Genomic DNA, 20,175 nt, shown 5'->3' on the forward strand with positions numbered 1-20,175 from the left:
CCGCATTGCAGGTGGATTCTTTACCAGCTGAGCCACAAGGGAAGCCCAAGAATACTGGAATGGGTAGTCTATCCCTCCTCCAGCAGGTCTTGCCGACCCAGAAATTGAACTGGGGTCTCCTGCATTGCAGGTGGATTTTTTTTACCAACTGAGCTATAAGAGAAGCCCCATGTAAAGGCTTTCCTGGTTCAAACGCAGTCAGGCAGGAAAGAATACTCTTTACTCAGGGAAGGATCAGCCAGTTTGTCCCACTCAGGCCTTCAGCTGATTGGTGAGGCCCTCTCACCTGAGATGGGGCTTCCCTGGTGGCTCAGACAGTAAAGAATCTGCTTGCAATGCAGGAGACCTTGGTTCAATCCCTAGGTTGGGAAGATCTCCTGAAGAAGGGAATGGCTACCCACTCCAGTATTCTTGCCTGGAAAATCTCACAGAGGAGCCTGGTGGGCTGTCCAGGGGGTGGCACAGAGTCGGAGGCGACTGAGTGATTCACACACACACACACACACACACACACACACACCCTAAGAGAGGGAAATCTGTGTTATTCAGCTGATTTAAATGTTAACCTCCTCCAAAAACATCTTCGTAAAAACACCCACAGTAGTATTTGACCAAATATCTGAGTACCCTGTGGCCCAGTCATGTTGACATATAAAATTAACCATCAGAGTCTTCAGATTCTCTTGCTGTCTTTGACTTTCAAACAGCATTTTCTCAAGACCTTCAGACCATCCCACATGACCGCTCATTCTCCTCACTTGTCATCGGAGCTTAGAGGAGATGGCACGGAGACTCATCTACAGCCTGTGTGGGAGAAGATGGCGGGAGGACGGGGTAGAACTGCTGAGGCTCTCAGACTCCAGATGGGAGTTCAGAGGCAGGAATCTGAGCATTCACCACTCAGTCCCAGCATTCCAAGCACACTCCTTTCTCCTGGAGTACTTTAAACAACATTGCTTTGAAGCACATGACCAATCACTGGTGGTACAGGAGGTCATTTCGGCATGACAGACTGGAGTTAGGAATTTGAGTTAGACTGTGTGGGGTGAATCCTTTGCATTTTCCTCTGAAGTATGCTCTCCTGAGTACTTTTGTACTCAGGCATGACCAGTGATTTTCGTGCATGCTTGATAAAATGTATTGGTGTCCACAAGGGGGCTTCGTTTTTCTATTTTTCACCTTTTGCTTTCAATGCTACAGTACATTTTGTTTTGTTGTTGTTGTTTATACCAAAAATAGAACTATTTGCTTGTTTCTGATAAGCACTTGCCATCACTGTAAAGATCTCTGAGAGCTATGGACAGTAGAGAAACGAAGGCAGCGAAGTCTGAAACGGTGACTTGGAGGCCTGGAGGCCTGGAAGGATCAAAGAGTGGGATAGTCCATTGACAGATATTTCACATCCCTCCTGAAACCCCAAACAAAGGCCTGGGTTTTTAAATATTTGGATCATAATTTGGATATATTGGATCATTTTTCTAAATCTAACGTCCTGTTTAAATTAAAAGTGAATTAAAAAATACATCATTCCAGGTTCAAGTGTTAATTTTTTCAGATATTTATTCCTTAAGCCATTATTTATTGGGCTTTGGATCACACTGAAATCTGAATTCAAGTTTGGAGTCTTTGTTTTCTTGTCCCTGCCCATTTGAAGTTTCTGTTACCGAAGACTAGGCATTAAATCAGGTCTCATCAAAAGCAATGGGACTTTTAACTGAAGTAAATTTTGTTTGAGTGGAAATGGAGAACTGAGGTTACTAGCTCTTGTTTTGAGTGGCAGATTTTACATTGGTTTTGGAAGATGATATATTCTAGAGGCAAGAGGGGCAAAAACAGTGTTTCACAGAATAGTAACTACAGTGGAAAACATGCTTCATGCAGCTTTTGTGTGCACCACTGGAAAAAATGAGTATCTGCGAGTCACAGGAAGAGAAATGGCAGTGTGTTTCCAAATCAAGTTCCTGAAGAAATGAAGATAAGATTCATATATGGATTTTAAAATGTAAAAAGGGCAAAACTAGGATGATTGGGCTTAGAATTTAGTTAGGCAGTCCAACTTGTATATTTTATAGAAACTGTAGCCTTTTCATGGATTAACTGAAAGCCAAAACTTACAATTTGACATTAGGTTGATTAGTATTTCTGGTAGCTATTAAAATTGATGTGCTTAGAGTTTAGGGCTGAAAAATCCTCTGTGGGCATATTCCAAATACCAAGACATAGGAGCATCCATTGGCAACACAAACATTAAACAGACAAACTACGCATCCCAAATTATGGAGGAATGCTGTGGGATGAAGCAAAATGTGCGGTGCGTATCGTAGAACAGCCAATTCATGGTTATCAAAGGGGAAGGAGATGGGGGAGGGGTAAATCAGAGTATGGGATTAACAGATACAAACTACTATACGTATAATAGATAACAAGGATTTACTGCATAGCACAGGGAGCTATATTCAATATCTTATAATAAGCTATAGTGGGAAATAATCTGAAAAAATACATACATATATATAACTGAATCACATTGCTGTATACCAGGAAGTAACACATTATTGTAAATCACCTACACTCCAATATTCTTTTTAAATTTTTGTGTGTCGAGGGGGTGGGGGATTTTCCTTGTGGCCCACGGGCTTAGTAGTTGCGGCATGCAGACTTAGTTGACTCGTGACGTGTGGGATCAGCTCTCCAACCAGGGATCAAACCCTGTGTTGGAAGGTGATTAACCACTGGAACACCAGTTAAGTCCCTATACTCCAATTTTTGTTTAAGTTAACAAATAAAGAATAGCGTTAAGAGTGATATTACATTCCAGGTGACTTTTAAGTAATATTAAAAAATCACATCCATTCTCAGAGCCAAATCTGATGAAGAAAGATGAGTAACATAAAGCTAATATTTACTGGATAGTTACTCTGTGCCAGGTAAAACTTGTTCTCAGTACTTTACAGTGCTTTATATCACTCATTATACATAATAATTCTATTATTCTACTTTACTAAAGAGGAAATTGAGGCATAGAGAAATTGAGAAATGTGCCCAAAGTTTCATAGCTAAAGTGGCATATCATTTCTGGTAGAAAAATGTAGAAATCCTATGTAGTTTCTGATTGCCCTTTCTCAAATTCTGTTTAGTCATAGTTAATTTCACAAACTGCATTTTCTATTAAAGAGAACAGCCCATTAGACCAGAGCAATTACCTCCTAAATAGTTTAGGATAGAATTTTTAAAGAGTTGGTAACAAGTGTAGAAGAGGATAAGGTTCTTGTCAGAGAGCAGAGAATGACACATAAGCTTGGAAGCATGCACAGTATTTTGTGGGATGACTTTATAAACACAGAGAGAAATGTGAAAATCTATTTAGTGATAAAGCCGCCGCCTTTAGTGTTGGTGAAATATCACATGACCATAGGATTAGAGAAACCCCAGGCAGCATGATTCCATGAGATGTGATGTGATGTCTCAGCAAGCACTTTAAACTCAGTGGCCCTAGTGGTAAAGGACCCACCCGCCAGTGCAGGAGACATAAGAGACACGGGTTCAATCCCTGGGTCGGGAAGATCCCCTGGAGGAGGAAATGGCAACCCATTCCAGTGTTCTTGCCTGGAGAGTCCCATGGACAGAGGAGCCTGGCAGGCTACAGTCCCTGGGGTCGCAAAGAGTTGGACACGACTGAAGTGACTTTTGGGGCTTTGGGGCTTTCAAAACTGAACTCCTTCTCTTACTGCCCAGATCCGCGCCTCCCGCACCTACCCTCATTTCGGTTGATGGTGATTTGGTCCTTCTAGTTGCTGAGACCCAAACCAGGTCCTTTTCACTGTCTTCCTTCTTCTGCACCTCACCACACCTAGCTCGTCAGAAACTGTCGACAGCACCCAGAATTTCCCCACTTCTTCCCTCCTTTCCAATGTCCCCCACTCTCTTCTCTCTGCCTAACTGTTGTCCTGCTTCTATCCTTGGCCTCCCACACTCTGTCCTTGACACAAGGCCACAGGGATCTGTTACCACTAAGCTGGCCCAGGTTACGGCTCACCTAAAGCCCCATGGTAATTCCTGGTTGCACTCAAGTGAAGCCCAGGCGGCCTTCAGGAGCCTGCAGGATTTGACCTTGGAGGCCGTGTCGATGTGCCTCCTTCTGCTCTTCAGCTTGCTAGTTCTGGTCCCGCTGCGCTGACCTCTTTGCTGCTCCACAGACGGCCGAGGCTCGCTCGCACTGTAGGGCTTGCTCTCTTCTTGGTTGTTCTTCCCCACGTGTCCTCATGGATCCTCCCTCACCTCCTTCCAGTTTTCCTCAGATAAGCCTCCTATTTAACATCTGAGCATCTCATTTTGCTTCATTTAAAATTTTTTCACAGTGCCTGTGACTCTCTAACAGACTGTGTCATTTATTTTTTCATTATTCCTATCATTTCTTCGCTGTATCCCTTTATCCCCTGCTGCTGGAATGTATGCTTCATGAGGACCGGACTCTGTTTTGTATACTAATGTATTGCAAGCACCAGAACATTGCCTGGGATATAGCAGATGCTCAAAAAAGGATGACTTGTTGAATAATGTAAATAGATTTTAAATACAATTGGAAAAATAGAGACTGTTACTCAGAAACAACTGTAGTAAGCACTCACCTGGGCTTCCCAGATGGCTCAAGTGGGAAAGAACCTGCCTGCCAATGCAGGAGATGCAGGCAGGAGACTTGGGTTTGATGCCTGGGTTGGGAAGATCCCCTGGAGAAGGAAGTGGAAACCCACTCCAGTGTTCTTGCCTGGAAAATCCTATGAACAGGGGAGCCTGGCAGGCTACAGTCCATGGGGTCCTGTAGAGTTGGACACAACCAAGCAACAGCACACACACACGAGCATAGTAAACCTGGCAAGGCCATGGGGACTAGGTATTTGTTTCCCTGCAAGATGGATAGGATAAAGGAGAATTAAAAAATAAAAAATGTACTGTTTATGTTCTGCCCTCAAATATTTAAAAGCTGATGAAATCATTTGCTTCTTAAAGTAATGAATAGAAATCCTTAAGTCAACCCTATGGGGTAGTTTCTGTGATTATTTGAGATTCCATATGGAGTGCTTAGCATATACCAGCCACACAGACAGTACTTAGTAACCATCAATCTTATTGCTTTTGTACTTTACATAAATGCATATGCAGTTTAAATAATTGGTTCTGAATAAATAACAATGAATCCTGTTTTTTTTATTGAAATCTCATAAATTAAATAAACACTACAAGATGCTCTGCATTTCATCTGGCATTTAATTATATGTCTGTTTTGAATTAAGACTCATCATGCTTTAAAAACTTGAGTGAGTTGCTCTAGTTTTTTTTTTGTTTAAGTCTTTGTGCAAGGGGCCGGTGTCTCATAGCTATTCAATTTACTGGTGTTATGTGCTTGGAATTTGTCCTCACAAGATCTGTGATTCTTTCTTTTTAAGGTGTGGGTGAATTCTGTCACTGAGATTACCCGTGATGAACTCTGTGCAGTGGATAGGGACTCCTCCCCACAGGACCTGGCCTACTTGGTCTCTCCACCCAGCAATGGACATTTGGCTCTCAAGTCCATTCCTGGCCGTAGCATCCAGAACTTCACCCAGGCTCAGATCAACGAGGGCCAGCTAGTGTTTATACACGCCGGTAGGTAACTGAGAAAAGCAATGTGAAACTAAAATGTGTTTCAGTCAAAGGTTAACATGTAGTCAAACCTCATAGCTGCAGACGGAAAACCACAAGCCATCTAAAACCCTTGCAGACTGTATAGTTTTTTTTTTAAAGTGACACATTTTGGTAAGCCCAGTACATTTAAGCTTACATTTGAGTAAGGCCAATAATAGCAAATATCAGAGGGTACCTGTAACTCATACTTGGCTTACTCACATTGTCATGTGAGGTGAAATATGTACATTTCAGATTCTTTTCCTTTATGGGTTATTGCAAGATATTGAATACAGTTCCCTATGCCGTATAGTAAGTCCTTATTGTTTATCCTTTAGATATAAAATAGATAAATGCAAGCTTCGCAGAGATCTTTTTCCTGACCACCCACTGAAATCACATCTCTTCCATTTATCTCTATCCCTTATTCTGGCTACCTTACATTGTAGTATAGACTGATTTGTTCACTTTTGTGCGGTCTGTCTTCCCCACTAGAGTATAAGGGCTAGAAGAATAGGATCTTTCTTTTGCTTGCTCTTACATTCTCAGCACCTAAGAACAGTGACTGGAACATAGTAGGGGCTTAATAAAAATTAGTTGTAAGAATGAAGTCCTATTGATACCTATTACGTGCCAGGTAATGTTCCAAATGCTAGGAATACAACAAATGCATTTGTTAAATGAATAACTACAAAGATGAATGAATGGATATAACTGTAAATCTAAGAGACCCTGATATTAAAAGGCTTTGTTTTCTTCCCTCTGGTCATCAGTAAATCAATAAGTCACATCACCACTGTACATCTGCAGGAGGGGTAATCTAGCTGGCCTGTTTCCTGGTTGCCCTTGACAGTGGTCAGAGAGGGCAAGCTGCCCATTCTCAGCCACAGGAGGAAGTGGGAGGAGGAGGAGTGTGAGCCTGGGGTGCATGATGGGAAAGCTAAAAGCTGTATCTTTCCAGCCACTTTTAATTACCTTCTTTGAAAATATAATAAAGAAAACAAAGATTAAAATCTGCTAAATTCAGAGGTAGTAATTTCCTGATTATCTCTGCAGTTAAGTACAAAGAATTCCCAGATAACCTGAAAAGCATTTACTATGTGACTGCTCTTATCTAGTGGTTCCAAACCTGTAGCCCGGGGACCTGTTGGGGGTTAGTTTTACTGCAATAAAATCTAAAATCGTAAATCTACGCACATGTGTACCAAAGCGTTGTTTCTAGACTGAATGATCTTTTCCACATGTGTTTTATTTTGTAATTGTATGCAGCTGTTCTCATTAATAAAATAAAATTCATTTAAAGGAGCATTGAATTGATAGGATGTTTCTGCCAATTATGTGTGGTTTTGGTTACTAAATACTAAAAATCCAGGTATTATTAGGCAAGGGCCTAGAAGTTTTTTATCTCTATGAAAGGATTATCATATGTTCAAAATAGTGAGAAATGCTTTAGAGACTTGCACAGAGAGAGTTTCTAAGACTAAGTAGTGTGCAATGGGAAGGAGTTACTGATTGTCTGGCATGTGCTAGGCACTGCAGGAGATACAGTGACAGGACCCATTTCATTTAATCTGCAGAAGTTTTTAGAGTGATTGGGAGTAAACGATCTCATTATAGAGATGAAGAAACTGAGGCCCAGAAAGATAGAACTGGCCTGACTCTAAAGCTGGGCTTTCTCTAATAGCTGCCACCCATAGAAGGGCAGAGTAGTTTGAAGAGCTGAAGTTACTCTTTGCAGTGAAGGATTGAAATATAAATTAGCTCTTTGGATTGATTTGTTTGTCAACTACCAGGTTAATATTTGCTTTTGGCAAATAGAGAAAATAATTTCTCCTAAAAAAGCAGAAAGGAGAGTTAAAGTTAAGCTCTCTTGAGAGTAATCCATCACATTTTCTAAATGGACCTGGAGGCAGTAATAGCCTTCAAAGTGGCAGGAGCCCAGCTGCAGATGAGCCTCTTGCTAAAACCAGCTGGTTCTCCCTGCTACATCTGTCCCTCAGCAGCCCCAGACAAAGGCTTAGGTTTAATTAGTCTCTCTTAGCATTTATATCTGCAAAGTGCTCCGCCATTAATCTAATTCATTTTTCCACATAACAACCTAAGTAGGTCGATACAGCCAGAAGTGGGGGGATAAATGATTTCAGGTTGCCCTTCTGAAAGTACTGTCAGGTCAGGAGAGTCTAAGGTTATGCAATAAAATCCACAGGTCACTTTCATGTTTCCCTCCCTCTGTCTCTTTGGTCATAATTCGTGTGATAGTCAGTGTACCTAGTACACTGTTCTAGTATTCGTTTTGCTATAAATCCTTTGGATTCCATTTCCATTTTGTTTCTGAATTCATAATAGCAGAAAACATTTTCTCCATACTTTCACATTTAATTAAATACAACTTTCAAAGTGCTATTTCTAGTAAAAAGGAGCAAACAAACAAAAATAATATTTGGCTGTGCGCCTCTATTCTAAATTAAGCAGACCCAGAATTCTCTTCCTCTGTTATTTTTTAAATATGGTGACTCCAGTATATTGGGGAAAAAATGTTTAAAAGCTGTAACCTTTTATTTTGAGGAGTTAGAACTCTCTGGGTTTGCTTAAATAACAGAGACTTAAGAGAAGGTTAAGCCATTAACCAGCCTTTTCTTAAATCATGTTATTAAGGGAGTACTTGTAGGCAATTGCAGATCCTGATCATGCCTCCTTTGTTCCTTGTCGCATGTCCCTGAGGGCAACGAGGAGGGCATTTCTACCTATTACATGATGCAGAGACCTGTGGGCTGCACATTCACTGCTGGATGAACAATTTCAAAAGGCGAGGGGACTGTGATCGTCATGCTCTCTGCGTGATGATCTTGCCTGGTGCTTTGGGAGTCAGACTGGTAAAGCACTCGGGGAAACAGGATCAGTAGGGGCCCAGCCCAACTTCTGTTTCACACATAAGTTAATTTATAACTTTGTTGATGTCACTGATCCCTTGACAGAAGTATGAGAGTAGAATTGTCTTCTTGCAGAAATTTAACAAAACTGGGGCTGAGTCTTTCTCCACTTTGCTCTTTCCCCTCTTAGCAGGAAACAGAGAGAGATGAATAATGGGAAAGTATTTGGGGGGGGAGGGGCTGTGTTATTTAATTCCCTCTAGTTTTGATTTTCATTATCATCAAGTGTTATCAATAGTTCAGAAACTGCTAAGGGATGCATGTGTGTGCAGCATCCTTGTATTACTTTTATTGGTATAAATTGACTCCAAGATAATAAAATACAGGTAATGAACATGTCTTAAATTTTTAAAAAAATTTCTTGGAGGTGATATCTTTGCTTTCTTTTATTACTTTCAGGAGAGGATGAGGTGGGAATATGCATTGTAGACCTTTTTGGTATTCTTTTCATTTCATGTTTTGACAGTATTTGATTTGGTGAGCTTGGTTACCGTATTAACTAACTCTCAAATTGATAGGAGTAGCTTTGCAGGGAGATCAGGTGGGAGAGAAGGTGAAAGTGGGTGGCTTTTGCAAAATGACCAGACTGATCAGTGTAATTTCTTCTCTTGAAGGAGCAATGTCAGGAGGCTTTAATTTTCAGGTTACTGATGGTTTGAACTTTGCACCACGACAAATTTTTAGCATCACAGCTCGAGCTCTGATCATTAGCTTGGAAGTAAACAGAGGACTGAGCATCTTCCCAGGTAAGATTTTAACTTCATTGAGTGTTTGAGTTTAAGTGTTTTTCAATTAATAAATTGAAATATAACTTAATATAATATCTTTCTAAATACAGAAAGTTCTACCTGCATAGTATAAAGTATTATCTTTTACTATAGAGTGACTTCAACAACAGTTACAAAGTCCTAAAAAGGATTGTGTCTTTGCAGGAATTTAACAGAAGTAAGGCTGGGTATCCCCCACCCCTGTCCCTCCTCTTTCCTGTTCCTCAGAAGAGGGCATGCTGGTGATGGGCAGTGGGGGAAGGAATCTTTGTAGTCCGTGTACACTGCTTTCCTGCACTAGCCTTAGGGTCCTTAAAGAAGCAGGAGAGCTTCTATCATGACTACCTGGATCTTGGGGTTTTCTGGTTTTGAATATAAAAAACCTTGTGTATCAGGGGACCAGCAGTTCTTGCTTTGAGGCCCTACAGCCTTTGAACTGGTTTTTGCCAAGCATTTCAGCCTGGCTGAGATGGAGAGATATAAGTGAGCATCTCTGACTCAAAACCCTCACTGCAAGGATAGAACAAGGTTTTACCCAATGGCAAGGGTAATAAAAGAGGAAGAAAAAAATTTTTAAACTTGTTATTTCTTTCCAAAAGCACTGAGGTAGATTGCACAGAAAATAATAAAATTTTACATTACAGTTTAAAAAAACCCTGTGTATTATAACTTGTTTAACTGATATACATTATCAGTAATGCTGCAGTCCAGTGGATTGCAAAGAGTCAGATGTGAATTGGCGACTGAACAACAACAGCAATGTTATCAGTAAAATATAGACATTGATCATTTTAATAATATGGTCACTCCATGGTTACTCTAGCCAGTCATTCTCAACCACTGCAAAGCTTTAAAAAATACCAGTGTCTCAGCCTCACCAACTGAATGGGACTCTTTGGACTAGGTGCTGGCCACCATTTTGTTTTAAGTTTCAGGTGGTCCTGAAGTACAACCAGGACTGAGATCATGGGGCTAGTGGTGTACTAGTCTTTTAATCCTTATATCTGTGTGAAATAGGTGGTATATTCACAGCAAGTTGGCAGAATTTGTGGCTTAAAGAAATGATATAACTTGATTGTGCAACCAGGAACTAGACAAAGCTTACATACCTCTAAATAAAAACCTAGAGAAAAATCACTGTTCATAACTTTCAAAAAAAACAAGAATTTTAAGGAAAATTTTTGAAATTTTTAGGTGCCTTAAGCCTTTGAGCTCACAAAAAGAATCTTTATCAAAATTTAACTGAAGAGATGTTAACCTGGATTCTTCTCTTCTAAAACCTTTTTATAGTCCATAATTTTTCTCTGAAAAGTGCAATGCTTCTATCGTTTTTCAAGGCAATTAGAGTGCCATTTGTTGTTTTAAAAAATAAGCGAGCTACTACACCCTAATATTTTGGGAAAAAAATACAGCCATCTATTAAAAAGAGGGTCTAAACTTAGAATAAATCTTGTTGCTGCAAAAGATTAAATACCTTTCATCTATTCTGGCTAAACTCTGGTTTGTGATTGAAGACAGATTCAAGGGGAGTTATAGCCACTACAGCTTAGAAAGTTTCGAGTTTCTGGCACCTGTTTTACTGACTATTAATTTAGCAAGAAAAACATGTTAAAGTATCTCTTGTCACCCTTGTGGAACTCTGCAAAACATAGAGTAACCATGGACACAGCCCTGAGTAACCCTCCCCTTTCCCTTTCCGACAGGCATTGCACCTGCCCTACTCTGGCCTCCCTGCATCCTGTATCTAAGAACCCTCCACCAGAACTTGTACATTATCCTCAGATCCCAAAGTGAGCTGTTTCTTTTTCCAGCTCCCCCTAGCCTGTTAGGTCTGTTATTCTTGGTTCTCTGTCATTCTCTATCCCCAGACCATGACTTATATCCAACTCCAGCCCCTGGTCAGTAAGAAGGAAGATGAATTTTCGTGTACATTTCCATCAGTTGATTCTTACATTTGATTTGAGCTTGGGTGGGTGTGGAATGAGAACGAGGGAGTCATAGATTTTAGAGATGGGATGGACATTATGGGTCCCTTGGTCCAGTTGTTCTTGGCATTCTTCTTACCCTAATGTCCCCAAGTAGCAGTGACCCCTCTGTTCTGCATCAGAATTCCTGGATGTGGGCTGTGATTCTGAAGACCACATGGCCTCATCCTCTCTCCAGAGGCATAGTTGAGTCTTGCTCAGCCTGGCTCTGCCGCAGCCTCCCGAGGATATTGGTCCCTGATGCTGTGTAATGCTACAGGGGTGATGATGACAGATGCCTGACTCATCTTCCCTTGGGACCCGCCTCCACCATATCAGATCCTGCTGGGAGCAGGCCTTGAGTGACCTCTGCCTCCTTCATCTGTTAGCTAGCCCTTTGGCAGGGGAAGGAGATAGGGGGACTCTCTGTGTCCCACCTCTGGTTTGGCTCCAGGTGTCAGCTGTCAGCTACTGTAGCTCTTATCAGACTCGAGTTGACCTATGTGTCCTGAAATATTGGAGACAGTTTATTCCTTTTTATAGAGCTATGGACTTCATAGAACTATAGTAGGAGAAAATCTATTTCTATTATAGGATGGTATCAATAGATACTATTGACATCTGGATTTTTATAGTGTTTTGTATCTTTTTAATCTACTGAACTGGGTTGTTATAAAGATTTAAACAAAATAATGTGTTTAAAAGCAAGTTTTGATCATCTTTATTTGGCACATAAGTAACTGAGACGTGGGCGGGTTCAAAGTCAGGTGACTGATAGGAATCATAAGCCTCGAGATCAAGGGCTGACACGACCCCCAAAGCGTGTGCTCAGATCACAGTATCTGTTCTTTCTGTATGTGCCTCTGTTCCAGGACTGCCTCTATGTTAGAATATCAGCTCCCTTAGAATAAGACCATCATGGTGGCTGCTTATTCTGTCTGCTTCTTAATGTTATTGATGGATTGATACGCACAAACTGAAGTGGTGCAGAGCAATTTAATAAGCAGCAGTGCTTATGTGGAAATTTTGTGTGTTTTACTTTCTTGGATTATTAAAATATTATATAGCCCAGCGTTAGTCAATTTTTTTTTTCAATCACTCCCACTGAGCTCATACCAATTGGCTTTTCATCATCAGCCCAGCAGACTTGGGCCATGCTGTTCTGCCTCCTTTGTATACTGCCTTAAAAAGCGGCCCTGGCTTGAAACTTGTGAGAATTTGTAGGGTAAGCCAAAATAATTATAAAAATACTTACTGAGTGAATGTTTGAAGGTTAGTTATAATTTGTGTTGTTGTTACTGTTTAGTTGCTAAGTCATATCCGACTATTTTGTGACCCCATGGACTGTAGCCTGCCAGGCTTCTCTGTCCATGAGATTCTCCGGGCAAGAATACTGGAGTGGGTTGCCATTTCCTTCTCCAAGGATCTTCCTGACCCAGGGATCAAACCAGCATCTTCTGCATTGCAGGCGGATTTTTTACCACTGAGTCACCTGGAAAGCCCGGTTATAATTTGTATGCCCTGCCAAATTTGAAAAGTCGATCTTTAACTCAATTATTTTAAAGTAGGAAGAGCTGTAGTTCTAAACAGACTTTTTGGTTGTCAACTAAGAAAGTAAATTTAATGTATATTTTCATTATTATTTTGTATATAAGTATCAATTAAGTTCACTTCAGTTCAGTTTCTCAGTCGTGTTCCACTCTCTGCGACCCCATGAATCGCAGCACGCCAAATACACGTACATGTATATGTGTGTGTATGCTTATACATATATTCTATTTCTTTCAGGAAAATTTGTTCCCCAGAAAGGAATTTTGTAACCAATTTTTCACCTTGAATGCCACCACTGAATGTGTTTATATTTAGTTATAGCATGTTGGAACATACTGTGGCCTTAGGTCCTAGTCTTTCTAGGACCTAAGAGCCAGAGCTGTACCTGGCTCTTTTACAAAGAGTGTAGAGGTGGGGGTTGACCTTGAGAGTTTTGTCAAACTGGTCTGGAATATAAGCTTGCACAGACCTAGAGTTAAATAACTGAGCAGTGAAGGATATTCATAGCAAACTGTGTGTCTTCAGTCCCCTTGGGGTTTGGTTATGCTATGGAGGGAATCATGTCTCACCAATGGGCCATCTGTCCTGCATGATGGGAATTGAGGGAGAGAAGAAAGCAGAAGGAAGTCACAGCATGTTGCTAAAGGGTTTGGAGCAGAGATTTATAAAGTCTTTTAGTCAGATGGTCTTGAAACACTGAATTGAATATTGTAAGACTTAGCGGGAGATAACCAAGAACTTTAAGAAAAGACTGTCAATCCTCAAGGGAAAAATTAAAGACTTACTCGTTAGGGAAAAAAGAGACTTATACTCAGGAGTATAGTAATCATGCAAAATATATTATCCTAAGTGTCCAGTGAGGGTGCAGCCTGGGTGAGCTCCTTGAGTTTGGGGGAGGAAAATTTCCCATAGGCAACAATGGGGAGGGAGATCTTGTTGGCCAGATGGGTCTGAAGCTGCCCTTGCAGAGTGAGCAGCATTGTGATGGTGGGAACAGAGAGGGAGAGGTTACCAGTGAGGACAGCATGATGCTGAGGCAAAGCCCAGGGAGGAGGCAGGCTGTGTCTGGAAGGTGGAGAGCTGCCTCTATCAGATTTCCTGAATCATTCATCACATTTCCTAACTCAGGGGTCATTTTAACTGAGCTCAAAGTATTGGATTGGCAAAAAGTTCATTTTGGTTGTAGCATCTTATAGAAAAACCGAAATGAACATTTTGGCCAACTGAATAGTATGATATAGGCAATATAGTGAGTTCCAGCTTTCTAATAATACTGACTTCAGAGTCAGTGAGATCTACGTTTGACCATTAGACAAGTTGCATAACCTTATCATCCCTTCTTAGCGAGGAGGAAAAAAAATACATACATCTTAGGAGTTATCATGACATCTAAATGAAAAGGCAGGACTGGGTCTGTGCTGTTTCCTGGTATATCTCCATTCCTCATTAGAGGGCTTGTCACGTACGAGGCACCTGATAATGTCTGTTGAAGGAATGTGCAAGACCTCCTAGCCCAGTGGCCATGAAACTCATGCTGCTATGGTGGTGGTTGTTTTTCACGAAGCAAACATAATAGGATATGAGTATGTTTGAGAATTGCTGTACTTAAAAGAAGGGTAAGAAGATATCTTTACTGCAAGACTTAGAGTCTTCAACGTGCCAACTTGCTTTTGAAATTGCCGTGAGGTACATATAGGGTGGGAGCTTGCCAAACAGATATGGTTACAGTGCCCTTTTATTACCACACTCCTGGTAGGGCAGTTCTTCTATAGAATATAACTTTGCTGCTGCTGCTGCTGCTGCTGCTAAGTCGCTTCAGTCATGTCCGACTCTGCAACCCCATAGACGGCAGCCCACCAGGCCCCCCCATCCCTGGGATTCTCCAGGCAAGAACACTGGAGTGGGTTGCCATTTCCTGCTCCAGTATAACTTTAGGTGGGACTTAAGTGAAATCTTTCCCAAATTAAGTGCTTGAAGCTAACTGATGAAAATATCAATGCTTGGATGAAAGAAGATGGGGTTGGGGGGAAGTGATGTTTGGCTCTTGGTGAATTGGGCTGCGTAGTCAGAGATGCTTATCAGGCATTTGCAGCAGGGAGCCAGCTAGTCTTGCTGACTGAGCATGCTCTGGGTGACTGCTGACTAGGAACTGGACATCCTCCTGGGTTAGGAAGCTGGACAAGAGAATGAGGGATTAATATACCCTGGCTGAGCGAGAAGTACTCTTGACCTAGGGCATCTCTGGTGGGCCCTCTACCCAAAAAGACTTTAGGAAATTAACCTCTCTGGTGGTCCAGAGGCTAAGACTCTGCCTTTCCAGTGCAGGAGGCTCAGGTTCAATCCCTGGTCAGGGAACTAGATGCCACATGCTTCAACTAAAGATAATTAAAATGATTTTTTTAAAGAGCCCTCCCACCAACGCCCCCTTCACCTGCCAAAGATAATCCTTGAGGTGAAGGAATAAATGAAAAGATGAGTCTGATTTCATTAAGGAAATAATTAAGAAAGCACAGTGTTAAAAGTTCCAATGAAAAATTGAAGATGAGAAGAAGCTGGATGTTGGGGTGCCCAGAGGCTGCACACAAGAGATATAATCCACCTGACAGGAGGGGGGATCCTTGCTCAACAGGTAACAGAGAATGGGCCTCAGCTATGACTTCATGTAACGCTGACTGAATATACAGAATAATTTTTCTTGGCTTCCCTGGGATGACCTCATTGCCTGGGTCCCCAGTTCCAGAAGCTAAAAGGTAGCAGTGACTTTCAGCAGCAAGAACTATAGAAATACAGGAGCCAATTAAAGCATACTTTTGTGTGTGTGTGCCAAGGCAGTTCTGACTCTGCCCAAGAGTCAGAACTGTGTTCCTGAGGCTGATATTTCCAGGTACTTCTGCCTCCTCTCAGAAGCCCCAGGGCCTAGTGCCTATCCCCAGAGCTCAGATATTTTATTTTACTTTATTATGTTTATCTTTTCTTGTTTTATTTTATCTTATTTTAGACTTTTTTTTGGTAGCTTTATAAAGGTATAATTGACAAAAATTGTAAGATATCTGAAATATATAATGTGATTTGATATTTGTGTACACTGTGAAAAGATCCTCCCCAAATCAAGCTAATGAATACATTCATCTCTTCCTATGTTTACTTCTTTCTTTTCACTTTTACTCCCTTAGCAAATATCAATTATACAATGAAGTGTTATTTACTATAGTCACCATGCTGTACATTAGATCTTCAGACCTTATTTATCTTACAACTGAAAGTTTGTACCCTTTTACCAAACTCTCCCCGTTTCTTTCACCCCCAGCCCCTGGCAACCACTTTCCAATCTCTGTTTCTGAGTTTGACTTTTAAAAAATTCCACATGTAAGTGATACCATTCAGTATTTGTCCTTGTCTTGCTTGTTTCTCTTGTTTCACTTGTTTCACATCAGCCTAATGCCCTCTAGCTTCATCCATGTTGTTGCAAATGACAGGATTTCCTTCTTTTTTAAGGCTAACTACTATTCCAGTGTGTGTGTGTGTGTGTGTGTGTGTGTGTGTGTGTGTGTGTGTGTGTGTGTTCACTGTGTAGCTCAGTTGGTAAAGAATCTTCCTGCAATGCAAAAGACCCAGGTTTGAGTCCTGGGTTGGGAAGATCCCCTGGAGAAGGGATAGGCTACCCACTCCAGTGTTCTTGGGCTTCCTTAGTGACTCAGATAGGTCCTCCTATTTTAAAGTAATTGAGTTAAAGATTAACTTTTCAAATTAGGCAGGGCATACAAATTATAACTGGGCTTCCCTGGTGACTCAGATGATAAAGAAGCCACTTGCAATGTGGGAGACCTGGGTTGAATCCTTGGGTTGAGAAGATCCCCTGGAGGAAAGCGTGGCAACCTACTCCAGTATTCTTGCCTGGAGATTCCCCATGGACAGAGGAGCCTGGTGGGCTACAGTCCATAAGGTCGCAAAGAGTCGGACACGACTGAGCAACTAAGCACAGCACAGTGTACGTGTGTGTATATATATGTGTGTGTGTGTGTATATATATGTATGTATGTGTATATATATCACATTTTACAACATTTTTTTGATCTGTTCATCCACTGATTGACATTTAATTTGTCTCTATACCTTGACTATTTTGAATGATGCTGCAATAAACGTGGGAGTACAGATTTTCCTTTGAGATAATGAATTTGTTTCTTTTGAATGTATACCCAGAGGTGGGATTTCTGGATCATATGGTAGTTCTACTTTTAATTTCTTAAGGAAACTCTTCTGTTTTCCATGGTGACTGCATCAATTTACATTCCCATCAACAGTGCACGAAGGGTTCTGTTCTCTTTACTCCACGTCCCTCACTAGCATTTGTTACTTCATGTCTTTTTGTTAATGGGCATCCTGACAGGTGTGAGGTGATATCTTATTGTGGTTTTGACTTGAATTTCCCTGATGGTTAGCACTGGTGAACACCTTTCCATGTACCTGTTGCCTATTTGTAAGTCTTCTTGGGAAAAATGTCTATTTAAGTCATTTGCCCATTTTAAAATTGGGTTATTTGGGAATTTTTCTACTAAGTTGTTTTAGATCTTTGTATATTTTGGATATTAACCCTCTATCAGATATATGGTTTGCAAGTATTTTCTCCCATTCCACAGGTTTCCTTTTCATCTTGTTGACGGTTTCCTTTGCTGAGTGGAGGAAATTTTGTTTATTTTTGGTTTTGTTGTCTGCTATTTTAAAGGGAACCTTAGTTAATTCAAGGCTCAGAACATTCCTTGCATGTTTGAAAGTCTTACTGAAAGCTGGTTTTCCCCGTGTATTAGCTATAGTCAAGGTCCTGCCTTTAAGCATCTAACATGGTTTAAATACTGCAGTTGGTGGCCCTCACTCTCCAGGGCTATTATCATTGAGTAATGAAAGCACAGTGGATGCCACTTAGGAGGCTTAAACAATTTATCGAGTGCCTACTCCAAGAGCTAATGCAAGGTCCCTGTGCAAGACCTGATGCTAAGGCCCTTTAGCTAGGGCTAAAACAGAAGAGAGAAGATGAAATTCTGGGCCAGGGGAACTGCATAAATCTCTCTCAGATCTGCCATCCTGTCAGGTTGGGATTACTCCTTAATCCCGTGCAAAGTGAAGGGATATGTACTTCAGCCCTGTATTCCTCAAGCTGTGGTCCATGGACCTTCTGGTCTGTGCAGTGATAAGAATGGAAAGTGAAAGGAGGTGTTTGGAAAATTTTATAGCAATTTGAAATTATTGCGGTGTTTTATTGTGTTTTATAAAATTATTGACCCACAGTGGATTTGGGGGGAAACACTGATCCTTCAGTACAGAGCATGTGACAAGCACTGCTCTAACCTGCATGTCCCCCAGTCTCTCTGGCCATTGATTATCAATGAGGTCACATTAGCACACTGACCACTCACACTGGTTCTTCTTCCCATGATATCTACACAGGCTCTTCCCTCCCCATGTTATCCATGTAGCATGCATGTGTGGGGGTCCTCTGGAGACCTCTCACATTTGTCCCAGAGCCAGGCTCTCCCTCAGGGGTCCACAGATGGACACTCCATGGAGCACCTGCAGCTGCCTTCAGGCCAAGATGGGCCTGTCCTCCCGGGGAGGGGGCTGTCTCCTGTTCTCTCCGTGCACAACATCAACTCTCCCTTCCTGTGCCCAGAGCTGAGCTGGGTGCCACTCACCTGGCAATGCCTTCTTTCTCTTGGGATCAGTTAGACACACAGGACTGTGGAGGCAGAGGGGGTCTTTTCGTGGGATTTTCCTCTTCAGCTCCAGCACCAGTAGCAAAGCACATCCACAAACAGATGCCTCATGGATCACTAGCTCCTCAGAGCCCAACTTCAAGTTAAAGTTAGCCAGTCTCCTGTACGTAACTACGTGTTTTCCAGTTCCCAGGGGTCTTTAAAAGTCATTAACCATAGTCTTCATATGCTTTACATGCATGTTTTAATCTTCACTTAGGTTCCGTGAAGCCCCTTTCATCTCGTGACCTGAGAGCCGTGACCAATGACGTGGACAGTGAAGGAAACAGAGCTATAACCTTTACTGTCATACGTTCCCCTAGACTCGGGAGGCTGCTATGTGTCAATTCTGACAACAGCACAGAGGACGTTTCCGTGTTTACGCAGAATCTGGTGAGTCCTGATGTAGTTGTGCAGCTGGACAGGGCTCGGTATCTGTGCAAAGCGGGCCCCTCGCCGCTCATCCTCATCCTGTTAGAGTCAAGCAGAGGTGCCCCTTTGCCCAGGCAGTTACTCATTCCAGCTGTGCCGCTCTTGAAACTGGACACTTTGTGGTGAACACAGGGTAAAACACAACTGCAGAAAACACCAAGCAAATTCAAACCTTGTGTCTAATAAGTAAGAGGGGATCCTGTTATCACTAAAGATGAATTTAAAAGGGAACCCAAAGCAGAGTTGCAAGAGTAAATCCTGAAGGATATGTCTGTGTACATTTATGCTTGATATATGAAATGATATACATAATTTCGCATATTACAGTTGTATGTATGCATGTAAATATGTATGTGTATAAAGTGTGTGTGTGTGTTTAATCTGCACCCAGAGCCATCTGTTTCCAACTTCACTGATACTTTATCACCACCAGCATCTACGTACGTGCCTTTTTATTTAAATGTATAAGCCTTCAAGTCATTTGATTTTTTTTTTTTTTTTACTTTTGCACCCTAGGAATCTGACTGCTTATGTGTGATTTCATTTTCTAAAAATCTTTGTTTCCAAATTGTCTTCTTGAATATAACTATAGCACGTCAATTCAACTTTCTTTTTCCATTCTTAAACAATGGGTACAGGGATATGGTAGCTGATCTGGCTATAGCTTTACATGACTAAGGAATAAAAAAGCTTTGTCAAGTTTAGAGGAAATAGCCAGAGTGAACCACAAGTCTGCCTTTAACCGCTGAGCCATTTTTCTCCAGTGTGATGTAGCAGAATTGAATTTAGCTTTTGCTTTGCAATTGCCTTTGTCTAGGATGCAGTGAAGGGAACAGATCATAAGGTTAGCAGAAGTTCTGAAAGGGACACTGAAAAGAGGAAGTATAAATTCTCTAGTTCACAGGTGCACTCTGGAGGAAGGGAAAAAGGAATTAAGGATGAAAACTACATTGTGAGGGGGAGCTTTTAATGAGCCCAAAGGCATCAAAACTTGCCCAGTTTTTTTTTTTTTTTTTTTTTGGCTAGTATTTTGAATACTAGCAAAACTGATGACAGTCATATTAAGATGCCTTGACTCTAGCCCTAGTTCTTTAAAAAATTATTTTTTGATGGTGATCAT

General features: G+C 41.3%; 1 protein-coding gene across 1 annotated transcript in view; it reads left to right on the plus strand.

Moving 5' to 3' along the window:
* The window catches only part of LOC102185312 (chondroitin sulfate proteoglycan 4), a 72,620-nt gene that overhangs the window by 31,119 nt on the left and 21,326 nt on the right, over positions 1 to 20,175 (plus strand). Inside the window, exons 6-8 of the mRNA XM_018065745.1 lie at positions 5,445 to 5,643; positions 9,206 to 9,337; positions 18,844 to 19,016. Coding sequence (XP_017921234.1) covers positions 5,445 to 5,643; positions 9,206 to 9,337; positions 18,844 to 19,016 — 504 coding nt within the window. The remainder of the gene's footprint in view (positions 1 to 5,444; positions 5,644 to 9,205; positions 9,338 to 18,843; positions 19,017 to 20,175) is intronic.

This window comes from Capra hircus, chromosome 20 (genome assembly GCF_001704415.2).
Source record: "Capra hircus breed San Clemente chromosome 20, ASM170441v1, whole genome shotgun sequence".
Taxonomy (NCBI): Eukaryota; Metazoa; Chordata; class Mammalia; order Artiodactyla; family Bovidae; genus Capra; species Capra hircus.